This window comes from Asparagus officinalis, chromosome 1 (assembly GCF_001876935.1).
Source record: "Asparagus officinalis chromosome 1, Aspof.V1, whole genome shotgun sequence".
Classification (NCBI taxonomy): domain Eukaryota; kingdom Viridiplantae; phylum Streptophyta; class Magnoliopsida; order Asparagales; family Asparagaceae; genus Asparagus; species Asparagus officinalis.
The window spans coordinates 49,436,185-49,450,558 of NC_033794.1; the positions used below are offsets into that span (position 1 = coordinate 49,436,185).

Here is a 14,374-nt window from a genome sequence, read left to right on the forward strand (position 1 = left end):
TAAGCTCACTGGCAATACTCTCACCATCAGTAATCCTATCACCAGAGCTATTATAAAGAACCATAATTCTATTATGATGTCTGCTTGATTTGATAACTGAGTGAAAATAGCTTGTAGACCTATCCCCCTGCAGGCTCCAAGCAATTTTAGCTTTTTGTTGGAGAAAAGACAGTTCACAAGCCAAGAGTCTGTTATATGAGGCTATACTGCATTTTTCTTGGCTAATAAGGACTGAGTTTAGAGGCTCATCTTGCAATTTACTTTGAATTTCCTCCACCTCCAACCTAGCTTTATTCACTTGATCACTGATATTATAAAAGTGCTTCTGATTGAGTTCCTTCAAAGCACCTCTCAAAAGTTTACGCTTTGAGTTAACAGTGAACATTTTGTACCCTTCAATATGAGTTTGCCAAACTGCAGCAACAATAGGAAGGAAATTTGGATGTTTAGTCCACATCTTAAAGAACTTAAATGGCTTTTTACTTTGAACTTCATCATCATATATAGTAATAAGTCCTGGAGAATGATCTGAGAAACTTGGGAGTAAATACTCAACTAGACTGGAATTATAACTCTGAATCCAATAATCATTCACTAAGGATCTATCCAATCTGCTCCAAACTCTTGTGGCAGTATCCTGTTTGTTATTCCAAGTGTAAAAACAACCCAAAGTCTTAAGATGAGAGAGTATGCAATCCTCTGTGAAAGTTCTGAAGTCCAAAATATCAGAATCATTCAGCAAAGCTCCCCCTAGTTTCTCTTCATTACTCAGCAAAGCATTGAAATCACCACTGAGGAGCCAAGGAGAGTTTCCTGTAGTTTGATAAACCTGAAATAGGTCTGACCAAAGCTCTTTTCTCATCTCCATATGGTTGAAACCATAAATTGAAGATATGCAACTATTAAACCTTCCATCAGTAGAAATAACTCTGCATGTGATATGTTGTCCTGAATAGCAGGTAATATGTACATTAAGAATGTTTGGATCCCACAGCAACAAAATTCTAGCAGATCCTGTTCTGTTTGCATTTGAAAAATAACTCCAGTTGACTGCAATTTTTTTAACTATTACAGGCAATTTGTCTTCTTTGATTTTTGTTTCCAGTAGAGCAACAAAAGATAGATGATATTGATGAATGTACTGCTTTACTAGATGTTGTTTAGGGAGTTTATTTAAACCCCTAACATTCCAAAAGGAAAGATTCATTTATTCATTCCCCCTCTGTCTGATAATCACATTTTATTACAATTTTATACCCTCATTATCTATTTTATATGAATAAATATACCACTAATAATTGTTTTTATCTTTTAATTGCAGGTTAATGAAGAATAAATCTCAACTTCCCATCTCTCAATAAAAACCCATTGATTAAATGAAGAAATGAATCAAGAGGCCAATTGGAAAATCAATTTCCAATTTATCCAAAAGCCCAAGCTAAGATGAAGGATTAAAAGAAATATCAAAGGCCAAAAGCCCAAGCAAAAGCCCAAGATCCAAGCCCAAGAACCAATGAAAGAGGAGTTCTGCGGACAGCAGCTAGAAGCAGGCAGGCATCGATGCCAGCATCGATGGGGGCATCGATGCCCGCATCGATGCCCGTATCGATGCCAGCATCGATACCCCTATCGATGCTGGTATCGATACGCTGGGTAGTTTGTTACGAATCAAAGGCTGAAAATTGATGTTTTTGGATAAGATTTCGATCCAATGGCTCTCATTCACTGATGTTTACTATAAATAGGGGTAGAGAGTGAGGGGTTAGAGGTGTGAAAATTTTTGTAACTCCTTTTGGAGAGGAGGGCTACTCTTAATTGAGAAGGCCTTCCAAAATTGTAACTTTTTGTTGCAATTAATAATAATAATTTTTTCACCACTTTAAATTTTTCTCTTCTTCTCTTTGTTGGATGATGAAGATGAAGATGAAGATGGAGAATTATTTGAAGGTTTGTATTTTTTTTCTTTTTCTTTTTTATTGCTTATTAGTTTAGATTTATTTCTATGCTTGTAGTTAGATTTTATTTTCTTGTTAAATAGCCAAGAGGCTAGAACCCTCTTGCCTTAGATTTATTTCATGCTCATAGATTAGATTTATTTTCATGCTTATAGAGTAGATTTATTTTCTTGCATTTAATTCTTGCAATTTTATTTTGTAGTTTAGATTTTGCAATTTATTTTGTAGTTAGATTTTAATTTCTTACACTATTCACCTTGAGACTAACCCTCTTGGGTTTATTTTTTCTTTTTGTTTATTTTTATTTTGTTTGATTCGCCTTTAGGCTAGAACCCTCTAGGGAATCACCCTTTTCTAATAAGTGGGTTCAATTTTAGATTACCCATATCTATAATTGAATCCATCATCTTTAATTTCTTACATTTTCTTTTATTCTAGAATTTTGTCCTTCATTCTTGATTTTTATTTGTTTCTTGATTTTATTCATTTTTTCTTCTCACATTATTGATCATACTCATTCTTTTTCACATCCACTCTCACTTACACTTTGCACCTACTTACACACCATTTTCACTCTCTCAATCTCTTCACAATCACATTCAAGAGCCGATTTTATATTTTCTCCTACAAAACACCTTCCTCGTGGATCGATATCTTTATACTATAACTTGACACGGTTATTCACTTGCAACCTTTTTGGTACATGTTTATGCCGCACCAAGTTTTTGGCGCCGTTGCCGGGGAAGGTGCTTAAGTAGGTTTTAATTATTTTGGTTCTTTAACTTGTGTGTTTTTTGTGAAGGAAACGCAACATAAGATTCATTTATTCATTCCCCCTCTGTCTAAGGTAGAGGGGTCCAGAACACAAGTTAAATTCACCAGAGGAGAAAAAGAATTTGTTGGAAATGATTTATCCTTACTTTTACTTCCTTGTACTTGAATCCAAGGTCTTTGAATAGGTTCCTTTCCTTTATTTTTCCCAGGGACAGGAGTCTGGACCTGCACAACATGCACATCACTGTGATTTGAGGAAGATTTCTGCACCAAGCCAATATTTGAAATATCCTGAACTAAATCAGATATCTTATCATTTCCAAAGTTTCCCGAGCTCAAATTTCCTATTACAAGGTTACCAGGTGTATTTTTAACCCCAGAGTTTCCTTGCACCAAGTCAATATTGGAATTTTCCTGAACTGAATCAGATTCCTTATCATTTCCAATGTTTCCAGAGTTCAAATTTCCTGTAACAGGGTTACCAGGTTGAGATACTGCATCTTTTTATTTTGGAATCCATCTCTGTTTAGTAGGATGCTTTTTACAGAATTTTGTATCATGTCCAACATTGTTACAGTACTCACACCATCTTGGTTTCAATTCATATATCACTTTTTGAGTATATTGCAACCCATCAGGTCCTTGTATAGAGATAAAATCTGGTAGAGTGGAAGGCAAATTTACTTCAATTAAGACCCTAGCATATGCCAATCTTAGTCTATTTGCAGTGAGTTTATCCGTGGCAATGGGGCGACCAATAACACTAGCAATCTTACTTATCCCTTTAGCATTCCAAAGATTTAATCTCAGGGTTGGGAATTGAATCCACATTAGATAACGACATACATGTAACTTTTCAAAACCTTCAGCAATAGACCAAGGTTTCAACAGGATAGGTCTTGATCCAAAAAACCAAGGACCATTCAAAAGAATATCATTCATTTCCTCCTTGCTTTTGAATTTGAATAATAACACACCAGCTTTGAGGAGACATATTTCAGGTAATGCCAAAGGAGCCCAGACCCTCTGAACAAAGATTTCCATAGCTTTAAATTTAACATTAAGACCCATCACTTGACCCACAAGCGAAAATTCCCAAATAGAAGCTCCCTCCAGCCATTCTTCTTCATTAAAGGTAACAATATCATTTGAATTTGATGGAATGAAGCTCAAATCAAGACCACTGCCCAATTTCCTGTTGTCTGAAAAGAAACTCACCCAGCTTCTGGTATTTTGTGTAGGAACAGGAACATTTTCATTTACTCACTCAGATCTATCAGAATCAGCACTTTTAACATGTACCTGATTACCAACAGTAATCAATGGAACAATGTTTTTGTCCAGATTTAGATTAGAAACTGATGGTATAACATTGTTAACATCAGACGATTTTGAATCTAGATCCAGAGGATTAGAAATATCTGAAGCAATCTCCAGATCCAAATCATCAGCCCAAGATACTTTATCTAGATCCAGAGGATTAGAAATATCTGAAGCAATCTCCAGATCCAAATCATCAGCCCAAGATACTTTTGCTGAACTAGCTGCTCCATTCAAAGAGAAAGGGGACATACTAAGATTACGCACCTGAACACCAATCTTCTGAGCAACACTCTCAGAATCACAAGATTCAAGGATTTGTGCCATCGTCTTCCTCATCTTCTCCCCCTTTGGGCCAGTGGAACCCATTAAACTAGAGGAGCTCTCAACATCATCTTCATCAGATCTAATATCAGAATGCTCAGCAGGAGAAAGCAAACTGGAGTTTGAAGCTCGCAGACCAATGCTAAAGATTTTCTTTCCACTATTCATCTTCTTCCTTACCATGAGATCTCGGCAGTGGTGCAAGTTAGCAAAGCAAAAATCGCCCGCTAACTTACACCATCATGGTTAATATTATAACACACAAAATTATGTTTTTAATTGTTATAAATGTTAATCATGGTTTTTAATTACAAAAAAAAAGTCCAAAATGTAGCAGGTTAAGGAACCCTCAATCCGGAACTGCATTCGTGTCCGCAGGTCGTGGGCGCACGCCACCCGACCCGAACCCAAACCTGGCCTGGCCGGTGCGCGTGTGTATGGTGTGGAGCATAACTTTTATTTGCTTCTAGGCATAGGAGAGAAGGGAAAGACTTATAAACACTCTTCCTTCTCATCTCCTATCCAATGTGGGACTAAAATTTGCCACTCCAAACTCAAGTTTTAAATTACAACTCCAACAATTATAAGATACAACGACACTCAGTCAGACAACCTCATTCTCGTCGACACGAGCTTCAAGAAGGCTTTGTGAATTCTTCTCGACTTTCAGGGAACCAACAAAATGTAGCAGCAAGAAAATGAAAGGAATAGAGCAGAGAAGAAGAGAGTTGTTATGTTTTTCATTGTACTGAAATTCTTACGGGTTTAGGTCCTTTTATAGGGTTTAAATTCATCATTTAGATCCACTTTTTACGTGTTTCAAATCCGTCATGCACGCCCTATTGAATATTGAATATAAATCCATTAATATTCTAGCCATTTTCGTCCATAATTCTCGCAACAGAGTAATTAAAACGTTTTAATTTTCGCATTTAAAATCCACAAATTTTGCCAATTAAAGCTAGTCGTTTTCCTGTCATTTAAATTAATCATGTTTTAACTGTTATAAATGTTAATCATGGTTTTTAATTGCAAAAAGAAAAGTCCAAAATGTAGCAGGTTAAGGAACCTCCAATCCGGAACTGTATTCATGTCCGCAGATCGTGGGTGCTCGCCACCCGACCCGAACCCAAGCCCGACCCGGCCGGCGCACTCGTGTGTGGTGTGGAGCATAATCTTTATTTGCTTCTAGGCATTAGAGAGAAGGAAAAGGCTTATAAACACCTTTCCTTCCCATCTCCTATCCAATGTGGGACTAAAATTTCTCACTCCAAACTCAAGTTTTAAGTTATAACTCCAACAACCCCCCATATAACTTAAAACTTCAAATAATTCAGAAATAATAGTAAAAGAAGAACTTAAAAATAAATAAATAAAATTGTTGGTTCCCTTATACTATGTAATAGGTGGAGGTACCTTTCGATTTGAACCTTCACTTAGTGAGAGTTGTATAGATCCGTGAGAGCTTGGTGGACTACGCCTTAAACCAGTCTCATTTATCAGATTTCTACAGAAAGCACACATAGTATACTTTTGAAGAATTCTAAGCGGGTTGCGTTATTATCGGCCTTACGCAGGTATCTTTCATGTGTTTTACTAGGGAGCAGCCCTGATCCTATAGTCGCAGCCTCACAACTACACACAAATAGATGAATCCTAATAAGGATGGGAGAAAGTAAGCATCCTGCCTCATGGGTCTTAGATTCATTAAGAGTTAGACTCAACCTTTCACTTGCTTTTTATGGGCACGAGATGGGAGCAAATAAATTCAGTGCTCCTCATAATTAATCACTCATCCAGTTTGTTTCTACCCATTGAACCTCTGCGAGGTTGGGTTGCCACTGCAGTGATTTTTCTTATGGGCTTAACTCCAGCCCCCTCGATGATTCTAGGATCACTGCCCTAGATAAGCCTTTAGTTAAGTGATCTGCAAGATTTTTCTCTGATCTTACAAATTCTAAGGGTATTACATGATTTTCATCTTATATCTTAAGGATTTATGCCGCACTTTCAAGTGTCGATTCATTTTCACATTTGCATTCTCTTGGTGACATTTGTCAATCGCTGACCTGCAATCATAATGAATAGAAATAGCTGGTAATGGTTTTTGCATTAGTGGGATTTCAGTTAGTAAATATTTTAACCATTCAGCTTCTATACTAGTAGTATCAAGAGCAATCATTTCTGATTCCATTGCACTTCTAGCCATTACAGTTTGTTTAGTAGATTTCCATGAAACAGCTCCTCCTCCTAAAACGAACACAAATCCAGTGGTGGATTTTATATCTACTGAGTCACTAATCCAATTTGCATCTGAGTATCCTTCTAATACAGATGGATAACATTTATAATGTAGGTCATAGTTTACAGTTCCTTTTAGGTATCTCAAAATTCTTTCTAGCTTATTCCAATGACTCTTATCAGGATTTGATGTATATCTACTAAGTCTATTTACTGCATAGGTAATATCAGGTCTGGTGTAGTTTGTCAGAAATCCTAATGATCTAATTATTTGTGCATATTCTCTTTGTAGTTGAGGATAACCTATACTTTTCTTTAGATGTACATTAGGATCATATGGAGTAGAAACATGTTTACAGTTTGGATCATAAAAGTTCTTGAGGATTTTCTCTATGTAGTGTGATTATGATAACACATACCCATTCTCATTCTTTAAGATTTTAGTGTTAAGAATTAATTCAGCTCGACCTAAATCTTTAATATCGAATTTTTGTGATAAGAATTGTTTGATATCATTTATAGTTTGTATGTCAGAACCAAAAATAAGAATGTCATCAACATATAAGCATAATATCACAATTTTGTTATTGATTATTTTATGATAAACACACTCATCTGTTTGATTAATTACAAATCCATAAGATAGTATGATCTCATCAAATTTTATGTGTCATTGTTTTGGAGCTTGTTTGAGACCATATAGTGATCTAATAAGCTTACATACTTTCTTCTCTTGTCCAAAAGAAACAAATCCCTCAGGTTGATCCATATAAATTTCTTCATCTAAATCTCCATTTAAGAATGTAGTTTTAACATCCATTTGATGTATTATCAATTTGTGAATGGATGCTAGAGCTATAAGGACTCTAATGGTAGTAATCCTAGCTACTGGAGAATAGACATCAAAATAATCAATACCAGATTTTTGGGTATATCCTTTAGCTACTAATCTGGCTTTATATTTATCTATTGTTCCATCAGGTTTGAGTTTCTTTTTGAATACCTATTTACATCCTATAGTTTTGCATCCTGGAGGAAGATCAATGAGTTCCCAAGTATGATTTTGAACTATAGATTGAATCTCATTATTTATAGCTTCCTTCCAAAATGGAACATCTACTAATTTCATTGCATCCTCAAATGTAATTGGAGAATCTTCTACAAGTAATGCATAGAAGTCTTCATGGGCATTTTCTACTCCAGTTCTCTTACTTCTCCTAGGTTCTTCTGGATTTTCTAGTGGTCTGATTTGTCTAGAACTAGTTTCACCTTGGTTAGAACTAGGATCTGAATTGCTAGAGTTAGGGTCTGTGTTGCTTACTCGAACTAGTTTCACCTTGGTTAGAACTAGGATCTGAATTGCTAGAGTTAGGGTCTGTGTTGCTTACTCTGGTTTTGTAAGAAAAAATATTTTCAAAGTAATGTGCATCCCTAGCTTTAATAATGGTGTTGTTGGTTATCTCATTAACGTCAGAGTTGATTGTTAAAAATCTATTTGCATTACTATCAGAAGCATAACCACTAAAGATTTCACCTACAGTTTTAGGATCAATCTTCTTTCTCTTATTCTTAGGTATCTTAACTTTTGCTAAGCACCCCCACACTTTCAGGTGATCTAAGTTAGGGTTTCTATTCTTCCAGATTGTGTAAGAGGTTTTATCAGAACTCTTAAATGGAATTCTATTTAGTATATGGCAAGTAGTCATTAGGGCTTCTCCCCACAGGTTCTCTATCACACCAGAATTAATTAACATTGAGTTTACCATGTCCATTAATGTTCTATTCTTTCTTTCAATTACTCCATTAGATTGAGGTATATATGGAGTAGTTATTTCATGGATGATTTCATTCTCTTCACAGAATTATTTTAGTTCATTAGAAGTGTACTCACCACCTCTATCTGATCTTAGTATTTTAATTTTTCTATCCAACTAATTTTCAACTCCTGCTTTATATATTTTGAATTTGTTTATAACTTCATCTTTGGTCTTAATTAAGTAGAGATAACAATATTTAGAACAATCGTCTATGAAAGTTACGAAATATTTGTTACCTCCTCTAGATGTTGTTCCTGAATCACAGACATTACTATGGATGAGTTCTAATATCTCAGAATCTCTATCAATAGTTTTAAATGGTTTCTTAGGAAGTTTGGCTTCTACACATATTTTATATTTTTTATTATCTTTTATATTAAGTTTTGGAATTATATTGAGTTGCATTAATCTTTTAATTGAATTATAATCGACATGTTCTAACCTTTGATGCCAAGTGATACAAGGTTCAATATTCAAAGCAATTGGAGATGCAAAAGTAGAATTCTTAACATTCAATTTAAAAATACCATCACATAGAAATCTGTTTCCAATAAAGTTTAATCCCTTAGTGATTACAACTTTATTTGATTCAAAAACAAGTTTATAGCCTTGTTGCACTAACAAAGATCCGCTAATCAAGTTTCTCCTAATGTCTGATACATGGTGGATATCCTGCAGGATCAAAGTCTTATCCGAAGTCAGCTTTAGATTGATCCGACCTATTCCAGATACATGAGCCACATTATTATTTCTCATTGTCAGAGTTCCTCTACTTAAGACCTAATAAGTGGAAAACAGAGATTGATTAGAGCTAACGTGAATATTACTTCCAGTGTTAATCCACCAATCATTTACTTGAAATGTCATGTTTACTTAAGGGGAGAAGAGAACAGACCTGAAAGCAGTCTCAGCTGAGCTGGAAGTCACCATGTTTACTTGTGACTTATTTGGTAGAGGTCCTCCTTTCCGAAACTTGGGTGGTTCTGTCTTCTTATAAAAGCAGTCCTTTGCAAGATGGTTGGTTCGTCCACAAACGAAACAAGCTCTACGTTCAGCTTCTTCCTTCTTTTGAAAGTGGACAGGGTTCTTATTTTGATGAAAGGATTTCTTCTTAAATGTTTTATTTTGATTTTGGTGGAATGGACGTTTCTTGTGTTGGGGAAAGGGTTTGGATTCAACATTGTTCACTTTAGGTTCTTTGAGTTTGGATTTTGTCACATTTTTCTCCCTGAGTCTATGTTGCTCTTCGATTCTAATGGCATTCAACACTTGTTCAAGGGTAAGATATCTTTGAGTATGGTTAAGGTTTTTGGCAAAATCTGACTAGGACTTGGGAATTTTGTCTGTAAGGCATGCTATCTGAAATGTTTTATCCAAGATAGATCCATTCATTTTTAGTTGGTGAACTATATATTCGAATTCATGAATTTGCTCATTCATTGGTTTAGAATCTACCATTGTAAATTTGTTAAAATCAGAGACTTTAAATCTTTTAATTCTCATATCATCTAAACCATATTTTTTCTCTAGTGTTTCCCACAGAACTTTAGCATGAGTGATAGTATAATATATATCATATAACCTATCAGATAAGGCTCTTAAGATTCTGTGTAGACAATGATACTCTATTTCTTGAGGTTTTCTCTGGATAGGAATGGAACCTGTGGAGGAAGATGAGGAAGATTGCCTAGTAATTAGTCTTGATGAAGATGGGTTGTCTGGTTCTATGATAGTTATTAGATTTAGAGTTGTTAACCAAAATCTCAATTGATTTTGCCAACGACGGAAATTGTTCCCATCAAACTTTTCTGGTTTAGCTGACATAATTTCACTTGTAGCCATAATTTGATGATGAATTAATAATTTTGTTATTATAATGCAACAGATGTGATTTAAACATTCAAACAACAGAATCAAGTGTAGCATGTCGGTTTTATAAGATATAGACTGCATTAACATAAGAAATATAATACGAAACAGAATATTAAACATACTAAACATGATATATTCTAAACAGCTCAATTAGATTCTTGAAGATACGACGACCCTCAGTCAGGCGACCTCCTTCTCGTCGGCACGAGCTTCAAGAAGGCTTTGTGAATTCTTCTCGACTTTCAGGGAACCAACAAAACGTAATAGCAAGAAAACGAAAGGAATAGAGCAGAGAAGAAGAGAGTTGTTATGTTTTTCACTATACTAAAATTCTTGCGGGTTTAGGTACTTTTACATGGTTTAAATTAATCATTTAGATCCACTTTTTACGCGTTTCAGATCTGCCATGCATGCCCTATTGAATATAAATCCATTATTATTCTAGTCGTTTTCGTCCATAATTCTCGCAACAGAGTAATTAGAACGTTTTAGTTATTCGTATTTAAAATCCACAAATTTCACTAATTAAAGCTAGCCGTTTTTCTGTCATTTAAATTAATCACGTTTTAATTGTTATAAATGTTAATCATGGTCTTTAATTAAAAAAAGAAAAGTCCAAAATATAATAGGTTAAGGAACCCTCAATCCGGAACTGCATTCGTATCCACAGGTCGTGCGCCACCCGACCCGAACCTGGCCTGATCGGCACATGCGTGTGTGGTGTGGAGCATAACCTTTATTTGATTCTAGGCATAGGAGAGAAGGGAAAGGCTTATAAACACCCTTCCTTCCCATCTCCTATCCAATGTGGGACTAAAATTTCCCACACCAAACTCAAGTTTTAAGTTACAACTCCAACAAGAGAGGGGAAACATTTTCAACAAATTCGATTTAGAATCAACTATACTTTCATAAAGGGGATACTGAAAATGAGTTGACGCCCCTTTTTTTTTTTTTTTTTTGGACTAAGAATTTGAGGTCAGCAAGACGCGGATGCATGTGGGTTGCTCTGAAATCATCTTGAAGACGATTAATACATCAAAACTCTAAAAATTGGAGGGTTTTAATTTTATACCCCAACATATATGACTAGCAAATGTCTCGCCATTAATTTATCTCCTAATAGCTTATTTACTAAAATGGGCAAAAGTAAAATTCCTTCCACAAATTGTAGCCACCACGTAGCTGCAATCGCGACTTCGTCCGTATCAAACAATCCACACTGCACATTTTTATTACTGGCTCGAACCAGACTCGCAGAACCTGGGTCATCAGATAAAAAGGTGAAGCTAACTATTTACATGTCTTCACAAAGCGGCCCGATCACAAAGATGCCATCATGTTGCTATATAGCCTCCTCCGATTCCTATTATTCACACAATTGCGGAGCAAAATCACGGAAGATATTTAATTTGCTTCTGACCGGTGAAGGTCACGGCCTTTTGTTCTTGTTAGGGCTTCAAATATCAATGTCGACGGGTCAATCACGGTAGTAAAAATTCACGGACTTGTCTCATTGGCATCAATAATGCTGAAATCTTTAGCCTTTAGCCAAAACTCCGTCCACGAGGGGAAAAAAACAAAAAAAACACCCTTATATGCGTCCAATCGTTTTTTTTTTTTTTTTTTGTTTTTTTTTAAAAAACACCCTTATATGCGTCCAATCGTTTTTTTTTTTTTTTTTTGTCTTTGTTTGCTTGTTTTCACTTGGGAGAGCAAGGATCCAATTTACTCCCTGAGTGCATTTAAATTTGGCATTTTGCTCCGGTTCAACAAGAAGAGTAGAGAGGTAGATATGAAATGACACTAGATCGAGACAGCGTTGCATAAGAAAGTTGATAGAACAGATTTAGTAATATATATAGGAGAAGTAAATATTACAACAACCAGCGACACTTATTTTATTATATCATAAGAATAATATATAAATGATAATATGCTGAATTTTGATACCATTAATTTTATAGAGAATGATTCTTTTAACATAGAATTTTTTTTTTTTTTTTTTGGTGTGTTGGAACAGATGTAATAGTTCAGGGGAGTAAAACTTTCTACCACAAGTGAACGCTTCTCTAAGTCCAATTTCTTGTTGTCGGTGTCTGGTTGTTTCACTTGGGAGAGAATAAGGTCCCACTCTTTCTTTTTTTTTCTTTTTTTCTTTCTCCTTGTGTATTCAAATTTGGTTTGTATAAGGATTTTTAATTGATGTTCGATAATGTTTGGATCTGTGGAAACGTGCGTATGACCTAAAAAGACTCTTCAAGGTTTTTGATGGAATCTTCGTTTTTGGGAAAAGTAGCAGTAAACCCAAAGAGAATGTTCAAGGAATATTTGTCTGTGGCGGGAAGAAGACCAACCCAGCTCAATGGGGTTCTGGGGACCGGAGGAAATAAAAAAACAATCTAGAGAGAAGAATAAAATCATACAAGAAGTAAGGATAACATGACACGTTGTTTTTAAAGATAGATAATGGTTGCACTGATTTTTTTTTAATGATAATGGCACTCATGTTACGTTCCCCTGCGTTATATTTTCTATAGCTTCATCAACAGGATTTCTTCGTAGGGTTCTTTCCCATGAAGATTGCTTAGGAGTTGGAATATTTACATTGTGTGTTACAGCTTTGAGGGATCGGGTGGTGACAACGGACAGTACGTAGGTGTGTTCTTATGCTGATTCTTGTTACCAAGCAAACCAAGCAAGAAATAAAATAGGTGTTCTTATGCTGATTCTTGTTACCAAGCAAACCAAGCAAGAAATAAAAGGCACTACATACTGTAGAATGTCAAGAACCAAAACCACAAAGGAGTACTGCAATGAGAAGTATCAAGTAAACCCAAGTCCGTGGATTAAACATGCACCGACAAGATATCAATCATTGCATAATTAAACTTTAGGCTAGATAGCACAGATTCATATTTAATGTCATGAACCAAGCCCAATCCGTATATGCTCATCCACAGAGATACTACACTAAAGTTAATGACACGCCAAAAGGCATCATGCTTTACACGAGCAATCAGCAGCACGCGCTTGTATACATTGACAAAGTTTACCGAGTGGCTTTATTGTAAGCAGTGATATATTTATTAAAAAAAAAAAAATCAAACATATCTCTCCAGTCTCAGAAAAATGTTGCCTGTGAACCGTGAGGGCTCAGACCAAGACGTTTTTTTTAACTGGACCAAGAAATTAAGAAGTTCAGGCAAAGAACAGGATGGGACTTGATAACCATCGCACATATCAATCAAGAAGCTGCTCTATTAATGCTCAGAGAACATCACATAGAAACAGAATTCTTAACAATAAAACAACAAACAGGTGCTTGAATTCACAAATGGGTCGATATTCGGGCATGATCCAATGTTCTTTCAGCTGGCTGAAGTATCTGCCCCCCAAAATTTCCTATAGCGTCCGAATAATACTATAAAAAAATTATTATAACTTACCTGCAGCATACTGAATCCTTTGAGAGATATGGGGTCAGTGGCCTTCAAGATGCCGAAGAGTTACAGCGGACGGAATCTTATTACAAACAGTATATAGTCAACACAAATTATGATATGCTTAGCAGGTCAGGAACTATAATCCCACTTTCTTCTCTAACTTCTGGATTTGGTTCAAGAATATCCATGTCATCTGCAGAAAATCCCATTCCAAAATAAACAACAGGAATCCAGAAATGAACAATAACAAATTCAAATGCGTTAGGAATTACCATGACATGGGGAGCAATCCTCACACAATATACAGGAAACCCTGTATAAAACTTGAAAGGTCCTCCACTCTTTAGGGTCTTCAAAGCACAATCCAAAGAACCAGTATATGGATATTTCCCAGTTGCATCTGGCTGCATCTTCTGAATTTGAGTTTTGACGTAGTCGAAGGGCAAGCTGCAAGCAGATGCAAAGAACCCGGAAACAGCACTTGCCCCTGCAAGCAATAAGTATGCAGTAACATTAAGTCAGTAAACCACATTCTATCTTTGAAAATTCAAGCATTAAAAAAAGAAGAAGTAGTTAAGAAAGAACAACATAGAAGCGATCCAATGTCACTCTGTAAGAATAATTC

General features: G+C 35.6%; 1 protein-coding gene across 1 annotated transcript in view; it reads right to left on the bottom strand.

Moving 5' to 3' along the window:
- The window catches only part of LOC109823906 (mitochondrial dicarboxylate/tricarboxylate transporter DTC), a 13,274-nt gene continuing 12,411 nt past the window's right edge, over window positions 13,512–14,374 (bottom strand). The window contains exons 5-6 of the mRNA XM_020390357.1: window positions 14,022–14,236; window positions 13,512–13,942 (exon numbers count right to left, since the gene is read on the bottom strand). Coding sequence (XP_020245946.1) covers window positions 13,886–13,942; window positions 14,022–14,236 — 272 coding nt within the window. The 3' untranslated portion in view covers window positions 13,512–13,885. The remainder of the gene's footprint in view (window positions 13,943–14,021; window positions 14,237–14,374) is intronic.